The sequence below is a fragment of the Carlito syrichta genome, unplaced genomic scaffold (assembly GCF_000164805.1).
Source record: "Carlito syrichta isolate Samal-C Ts95f unplaced genomic scaffold, Tarsius_syrichta-2.0.1 Scaffold311678, whole genome shotgun sequence".
Taxonomy (NCBI): domain Eukaryota; kingdom Metazoa; phylum Chordata; class Mammalia; order Primates; family Tarsiidae; genus Carlito; species Carlito syrichta.
In genome coordinates this window covers 272,354-281,078 of record NW_007255774.1, presented here as the reverse complement: position 1 = coordinate 281,078, position 8,725 = coordinate 272,354, and the positions used below count along the sequence as shown (strand labels likewise).

The following is an 8,725-nucleotide window of genomic DNA, read 5'->3' as shown; positions in this document are numbered from 1 at the left end:
GCTAATTTTTTTTATTTGTTGTGGAGACAAGGTCTTGTCATGTTGCTCAAGCCGGTCTCGAACCCCTGGGTTCAGGCAATACTCTCGCCTCAGCCTCCCAAAGTGCTGGGATTACAGGTATGAGCCACCACGCCTGACTATTTATTCTTTTGGCTCAGGAATTCACTCTGTCACCAAGGATGGAGTGCAGCGGCACAACCGGAGCTCACTACAGTCTCAACTCCTGGGCTGAAGTGATCCTTCTGCCTCAGCCTCCTGAGGTGCTGGGACCACAGGCATATGCCACCATGCCTAGCTAGCTTTTTCCCCCCCTCCCTCCAGAGGCTGCCCAGGCTGGTCTCAAGATCCTGGTCTCAAGTGATCATTCTATCTCAGACTCCCAAAGTGCTAGGATTACAAGTGTGAGCCACCACACCGGGTCTCATCGTTTCTTTTTACCTACACCCACTTCTCTTACGAGAATGAAACATCAGGTGAAACGGTTAAGGATCCTTCTCCGTCAACAGATGAATGCTTCATAAAACTGACAAATGGTCCGATCAGCCCAGGAATAAGGGGCAGGGTGCTTTGGGGTAAGATGTAAGAGAGTGAGCCTGCCACACAACTCCAGGAAGCAAGCAGGCTGAGTGCTAAAGGCAGCAGCCAGCTGGGCCCTTGAGCCCCAAGTGACCCCAGCAAAGAGCCACACAACAGTTAGCTTATCATCTTTCTTTTATTCAAATACATCCACAGGTGAATTCAGCAGTTTCGTTCCCCCTTAAACGCAGTTTACTCCTTTTCCCACCATCTCCCAGGCATCCTCTGAGAGTAGGTCCTCTGCTCAGTTCCACAGCGGCATGGAACTGAGATTGTGGAACCAAGTCACCACCACGTACCCGTCCTGCCCAATCAGGGCCTTTTGTCGGTAAGTCAACAAGGGGCACCCTTCAGACTCCATGACTTCTTCTCCTTCTGTTTGGGAAGGAGGAGCACAGGCCACAATATCCATAATATATTGTCCTCAAGTCAGGCCTCCAGAAAATCGAATCAGAAAAGGACAAGAAAAAAAAATTAAAGTGGAGGAAGAAGGCGATAGGGAGGTATAATTGGAGGTCACTTGCCAAATGCTTCTTACCTCGGTGGAAGGAAGCAAGGATGTAGAAAGCCCCTGGGCCCAGGCAGAGAGGACCTCAAGTGATCATTGACGGTAAGTCTGGAAGTCATTGAAATGGAGCGTCATCTTTCACGGATAACTACTCAGAATTCTGTTCAAGACTCGGGTCCAGAGAATCACAGGGATGGCAAATCAAACAGGTCTTGAGAATCAAAAGGTAGGTTTCCTTGAACTTCTTGATTTTATAGGCATAGACGATAGGGTTCATCATGGAATTAGCGTGGGACAGCAGGATGCCCAGGTACAGCGCAACCTCTGGTACCTCACCATTAAAGTAGATCATACAGTTGATGATGGATAAAGGTAGCCAGGACAGAGCAAACAGGAAGAGGACCAGAGACAGGGACTTAGCTGTCTTGAACTCCCGTCCATAGAATGCACCGGTCTCTTTGGAGCCAGAGAAGTTCTGGCTGAGTTTGTTCCGGATGACATAGAAGATATCGAGATAGATGGCACACATGACCACCAGAGGGATGAGAATCAAGGTGAAGAAGCTGACGTACACCATGTAGTCCATTCTCATGACCGAGCGGAACTGGCATGAAAGGAAGGTGGTGTTTTTGTGGTGCCCTGAGTTCAGTTTCATGTTCCAGCCAAACATGGGGATCAATCCCACCAGGAATGACACCAGCCAGCAAAGGCCCAGGGCCAGCCATATTCTTCTGTGAGTGGTGACCCTCCTGTATCTGTGTGAACGAAAAGAGCCAGTGAGTCCCCAGTAGGAATTGCTAAAAGGGTCAGGGAGTTGGAATGGGAAAGGAGACAGAGAGACAGAGAGATAGAGAGACAGAGAGAGAGAGAGAGAGAGAGAGAAAGCATATGCTCTCTCAATCTCCCAATCTCCCAGTTTTCTTTTAGGGGAGGAGAGCACTGGTAGTCCATGGTGATTCTCACTAAACTCTACTTGGATATGAAGACAAGATGAGCAGTGAGTAAAGTCCAGCAGACTTCTCTGGGAACCTTTCTAAAGAAGAACACTCTAGAATGGATGAGGAATCTCTTGTTTGGTGTCAGGTGTTGACATGCACCACTCAGGGCTCTGTTTCCAACCCAAGAGTTCTTCAGTTCCCCGGAGGCAAGACTCTTCTCATTCTTCTGGGAGCGCCCGCCTGGTGAGAAATGGTCTTCTCAAGGCATGCGCTCCCGCTGGGCTCTGTATGGCTTGGTTTAGCTGTCACGCAGCTGCTCATCGATTATACTGTGCCTCTCCCACTTGTGGGCCCCCCCCCCCCCGCTTCTCTATTTGCGTGGGCACCCGTACTTGGTGTTGGAGTCAATGAAGTTACAAAGGTCGTGTCTAAGGGCTTCAGGGACCATCAAAAACATGTCCAGTAAGAATCCCCATTGATCCCTTAACCGCACTTCCTGGAAACTTACAGACTACAAGAAGGAAACTTATATAGCTAAGTAACAATGCTGTACCAAGTACATTTTATCTCAATTAAATCTCACACCAAACTGGAGATATTTTGTGATAATCTCCACTTTACGGCTGGCAATCTTGAAACTGGAAGTAATTATAGCCAGCATCGGTTGAGCATAGACCGTGTGCCAAGAATTTTTTTCTAAGAGCTTTACGTATGTTAACTCATTCATGTTATGAGGAAAGTACAATTATTATCTCCGTTTTATAAGTAAAAGTGAGAAACACAAACAAGTAACTTACACAAGCTAGAAATAAGTGATAGGGCTAAAATTGAAACATGGTGTCCGAGCTCAAGATATCTTAACCATGGTGATACAGATGAGGAAACTGAAGGAGAGAGAGTTAAGGAACTTGTCCAAGATCAGAGCTCAAGATCAGCAATTTGAACCCAGACTTGTTTATATCCAACGCCTGTTCGTAGCTTCCTCTCCTGCCTTTTCCTCAAGAGAAAAGCGGAGAAACGACACCGATGCAATTTAGGACACCCAGGGAATTCGATTCCACCATTTGGCAGTCTGCTCTCTTCAAGAGGAGAAGGAGGAGGAGGAGAAGGAAAAAATACATATTCTAATAATCCCTCTCTCAACATTGGGGTAGACAGAGACCAGGGAGCAAAGATAAAATAATAACCTACATTTGCAAAGCAACGGAATCATCAGTTTATCTCCTCTTATCGGCTTGCTTCTCCTAAAAGAGTAAATCTTATCTCGTAGGGTTCTGTCGTTCCTAAAACTCAAGGGCATTTATTCGTCCAGTAAGTAAAGATGCATCAAGGCTTCATCATTTTAGCCGGGGATCAGTAATTAGAGCTGGGGGCACTGAGCCTCTGCCAGCGTCAGTGGCGGGGGATGGGAGCACCCCTCCGGTTCTAGTCCCCGGGTCCCGGCTCATCCTTGCTAAGCTCCTCACGGGCCATACTGCAACAAGACATACACTGCCCTCTTTCAACCTCAAGGGCCCAGCCGGATTCATTTTTGCTCAGAAGGGCTGGGATGGGCGCTCTGCAGCTCCCTTTCCCTCTCCCTGCCCCGCCCCGCATCCGCTCTTGCCCTGCAGGCTACCTGACCGTGAGCTTGACCCGCAGGTATCGGTCCACAGCAATGGCCAGCAGGGACATGATGGAGGCGTGGGTGAAGACCAACAAGAGGCAGGCCATGAAAAGGCAGCTGTAGAAGTGGATTGTGATGCCCAGGCTGACCACAACGGCCAGCGGCATGACCAGCACCCCGACGGCAATGTCAGCCAGGGCTAGGGAGACGATGAAATAGAAGGTGGTGGTCTGCAGGCTGGCGTTCAGCTTGACCACCCAGATGACCAGCACGTTGCCCACGATGGCGCAGAGCCCGATGAAGATGTCCACGGTGATGTAGGTGACGCTGGCCAGCGACAGGGCGGTGCTGTTGACCAGCATCTCGCCTTCCCAGGGGAGCCCCCAAGGCCACAGGTGAGCTGGCGAGATGCCTCCGTGTGGCCCAGACGTCTCCCCAGAGGTCCATGTGCAGCGACAGTGTAAAAGTCACAACTCCCTCAATTCCTTCTCTTCTCCGGCGGGGCAATGTCTTGGAGACCGCCCTCCTTAGAAGGGGCTCGTCCGCAGGGTGGACACCACCAGCACCCTTTTGGGCCACATCCCCTAGCACCCAGAAGCTGGGAGGACAGTTCTGTGTGGACCGAATCTGAAAAGTGCTGTTGGTCTTGGCTTTCCAGACACCCTCAAAGCCTCTCCGCCTTCCCCTGCCCCCAGATGACTCTTTGAGCTCTGTCAAGATAAGCAACCCTCTTTCGGGGACGTTTCAGGAAGTGAGATGGGCCAAGAGGAAGTACAGGGCCAGAAACTCTCAGCAAAAAGATGGAAAGAGCAGAGGAGGGGGCGTGACGAAGACTCGTGTGCCATTTCATTCGGGATCCAGAGGAGGAGACGGGACCAGGTGTGGGAAGGAGCCGGAAGCACCGTCGAGGCAATATTCCTGCTTTCTGCTGGCTCAGCAGAAAGATTCCACGATCAGGAGGGAAAGGGGGAAGCGGAGGAATAAGAAACAGACTTTGGTGGCAGCCTCCCAACCTCGGCCAGACCCATTCCCGTCCAGGGCTTAACGACCATCGAGCACAGAGAAGTTGGCTGCATGGGTTGCCGCCTCGCAGAGCATAGCCGGCACGCAGCCTTCGCAACAGAGATCCTCTGTTAAAGGACAAGCCAAAAGACGCCCTGCTCAGAGGGGCAAATACCCAGCACCTCCCAGAAGCATGGCCTCTGCTCTGCATCTCTGCCTCTCTTTCTCAGCCCACCGTCCCCGCTCCGCCCAGTGTCACACGCCCTCGCCCTAGCAGTCAGCCCCCGTCAGCCCTATTTGAGGAACATCAGGACAGCGGGATGGCCAGACACACAGAAAGGAGGGAAAAGGCAACGTGTGCACACGGTCACATGGCGGATCCTGCCACCCACACTCCCCGGGCCTCAGCCCCACCCCGTGGGAACCAGCATCGGTCCGGCTGCAACTCAGAGCCCTTTCCCTGAAGCTGCTCCCTTCACCAGCTTCCCAGAACCCAATGCTCAGATGCAATTGCCACTTGGGCAGGCCACCTGGCCCAGGTGCTTCTCAGCACTGCACAGAGGGGTTATTTTGACCAGGCGTGTAAGAGAGATAGCAGGAAGGAAATCTTGGACCTATGAAGGAATGCATGGACCTAAGGCCCCCCCAGTGGATTGAAGGGCTTATCACTTTCACCTTAAGCGCCTGTATATGTACAGACAATATCGTTCACCAATAACATCGGTGGTGGTCTGATGTTTACTAACAAATGCCTCTTTTTTTTTTTTTTTTTTTGAGTCGGAGCCTCCCTCTGTCGCCCAGGCAGGAGTGCAGTGACACGATCACGGCCAATACAGCCTGGACCCTCTGGGCTCAGGCAATCCTTCCCCCTCAGCCTTTCAAGTAGCTGGGACTACAGGCGTGCACCACCACGCCTGGCTATTTTTTTCTTTATTGTAGAGATGAGGCCTCACCACGTTTTCCAGGCTGGTCTTGAACCCCTGGGCTCAGGCTGTCCTCTCCCCTCCGCTTCTGCAAGTGCTGGGATTACAGATGTGAGCCACCGTGCCCAGCCTGCAGCTGCTTTCTTTATCTCTGCTTCAGAGGAGGAAGTTATCAAGTGCAATTTCTAGGAGCGGGGCAAGCCTTTCTCACTATATAGCAATCTTTGAACCTTGGTTAATCATCCCCCTCACGGGCGTGGTAGCTCACACCTGCAAACCCAGCACTTTGGAAGGCTGAAGCGAGAGTATTACTTGAGCCTAGGAGTTTGAGACCAGTGTAGGCAAAATATAAAAAATTTGTTTAAATGAGTTGTGCATGGCGGCGCATGCCTGCAGTCCCAGCTACTTAGTAGGCTGAAGCAGAAGGATTGCCTGAGCCCGGGAAGTCGAGGCTACGGTGAGCCATGATGGTGCCACTGTACTCCAGCCTGGGTAACAGAGTGAGACCTCCACTAAACAGACAAACAAAACCCTCCCCCATTCCAGTACACAGATGAGTTCTCTAGGAACCTTGCCCATCTCTATTGGACTGGAGAAACCAAGGAAAGGGGCTCGTGTCCAAACATGACATTGTAGGCAACATAATGCATAACCCACCGGACAGCCGGATGACCAGGCACAGGAAGGAAGGGAAAGGCAACGTGTGCACATAATCGCATGGGGCATCCCACCACCCACACTCCCTGGGCCTCAGCCCACCGGTGGGAACCAGCATCTGTCTGTGCACCAGAGCCCTTTCCCGGAAGCTGCTCACCGGGTCACCAGCTTCCTGGAACCAGACACTTGGATGCAATTGCTGCTTGGGGAGGCCACCTGGCTCAGATGCCTCTCAACACACAAAGGGGTTCTTTGGACCAGGTGGTGTGGGGCTCATGTCTATAACCCCCGCACTTTGGGAGGCCGAGGCTGGAGGATTGCTTGAGCCCAGGAGTTCAACACCAGCCTGGGCAACATAGTGAGACCTCGTCTCAACAACAACAACAAAAAAATCAAAATATTAGCCAGGCGCAGTGGTACACGCCTATATCCCAGCTTCTTGGGAGGCTGAATTGGAAGGATCGCCTGAGCCCAGGAGTTCGAGGCTGTAGCAAACTGTGATTGTGCCACTGTACTCCAGGCTGGGTAACAGAGTGAGACTCCAACTCAAAGTTTAAAAGTAAAAATAAAAAAAGGATCACCCTAAGTCGGGCGCAGTGGTTCACACCTGTAATCCCAGCACTTTGGGAGACAGAGGCAAGAGGATTGCCTGAGCCCACGGGTTTGAGACCAGCCTGGGCAACTTGGTGAGACCTCATCTCTACAATAAATAAAAAAATGTTTTAAAAAGCTGGGTGTGGTGGCGCATGCTTGTAGTTCCAGCTACTTGAAAGGCTGAGGTGGAAGGACTGAGCCCGGCAGGTCAAGGCTGTGGTGACATGCCACTGCACTCCAGCCTGGGTGACAGAGTGAGACTCTGACTCTAAACAAAAAAAAAAAAATCACCCACTAAAGAGAAGAGAGGCAGGGGATACACTCGGGGCCACCAACCTAGCCACCTCTGCCCAACTAGGCATTCTACTTCCAGAATCTTCTGCAAATATTGCAGGGGTTTCTTTTCTGTGAGCAAGAAAGTCTTGCCTTCATGTTTTCTGCATAGACAGGTTCTTCCTGGCTGGTGGGGAATGGGAGGCTTGAGAGAGCACGGTAAAAACTTTCACGATCACTTAATATTTTGGCCAAAGACTGGGTCCTGATGCCCTTTTCACTCCAGTTTGAAAACAAAAAGGCAATCTGGTCAAGAAGACAGAGAAGCCCGGACGGAAGGCCACCTCACCGGCCCCTTCCCACACCCGCGCCTATCACCCATTTTTGTTTTTTTGAGTCGGTATCTCACTCTGTCTCCCAGGTTGGCGTACAGTGGCACGACCGTAACCCGCCGCAGCCTTGACCTCCTGGACTCAGGCAATCCTTCCACCTCAGCCTCCTGAGTAGCTGGGACTACAGGCGTGCGCCACCAAGCTCGACCAATTTTTAAAATTTTTTGTAGAGATGAGGTCTGGCTATGTTGCTCAGGCTGGTCTCAAACTCCTGGGCTCAGGTAATCCTCTTGCCTTGGCCTCCCAAAGTGCAGGGTTTACAGGCGTGAACCACTGCATCAGGCTTACCACGCTAAACATCTTCTATTTACAGACTCATCCAATGCTCTCTGACACTCTCTGATGAAATAGATACTGTCATCAGTTGCTGAGGAAGCCGAGAAGGGTCAGTAACTCTCCCAGGGTTGCACAGCCAGGAAGGGGCATTCACAGCAGTCTTCTGCTTCAAAACCAGGATTCGGGACGGCAGCCCTCGGTCCGTGAAAGGGCAAATGAACAAACACACAATGTTTTCACAAGGGCAAGGAGTCTCTGGGTTTGATGTTGCCATATTATCAATGTCAGGAATTCAGCATTCTTGGATCCGGAGAAGAAAGTGACCCCCAAGACTATGAGAACAAAGCACAGATAGGTAGATTCAGTAACTGCCCCGAATCAGGAAGAGACAGCAGAACCAGAAAGAGGATTGCACAAGCAGGAACTCTGGGCCAGAAAGAAATCCATCTGTCGGCGCAGGGTGCCAAAAGCACATTTTTTAATAAGAAAATAAGAGGCGGTGTGTGGTGACTCACACCTGCAATCCCAGCCCTTTGGGAGGCTGAGGTGGGAAGATTGCTTGAGTCCCAGAGTTTGAGACCAGCCTGGGAAACACAGTGAGCCCTAGTGGCTACAAAATTATTATTTTTTTAAATGAGCCGAGAGTGGTGGTGGGCGCCTGTAGTCTCAGCGGCTGGAGAGGCTGAGGCAGGAGGATCGCCTGAGGCCAGGAGGGCGAAGTCATGGTGAGCCAGTGATGGTGCCCCGTCACTCCACCCTGGGTGTCAGACAGGGTGAGACTCCGACTCCCCAGAAATAAAATCGATGAGATGAAATAAATTATGGGCGAACTGCAGTTCAGGAGAGCTCCCCGCCTGAAAGGAGCACCCTGGCTGTTTTCTGTTCCACTGAAACCATCCGAACTCCACTAGGGAGGATCTGGGAGGGACCCCGGGCCTGAATCGCAGGAAAAGCCACCGGGGGAAGGGGCCGCACCTGTC

At 51.5% G+C, this 8,725-nt stretch overlaps 1 protein-coding gene across 1 annotated transcript; it reads right to left on the bottom strand.

Annotated features, from left to right (window-relative positions):
- Positions 1-754: 754 nt before the first annotated feature.
- On the bottom strand, positions 755-3,990 carry ADORA3 (adenosine A3 receptor). The gene is made up of 2 exons (XM_008068922.2): positions 3,641-3,990; positions 755-1,839 (listed from the first exon to the last, which is right to left on the bottom strand). The coding sequence occupies exons 1-2, from the start codon at positions 3,988-3,990 to the stop codon at positions 1,233-1,235; spliced, it is 957 nt and encodes a 318-aa protein (XP_008067113.1). The 3' UTR covers positions 755-1,232.
- Between the last annotated feature and the right edge of the window lie 4,735 nt (positions 3,991-8,725).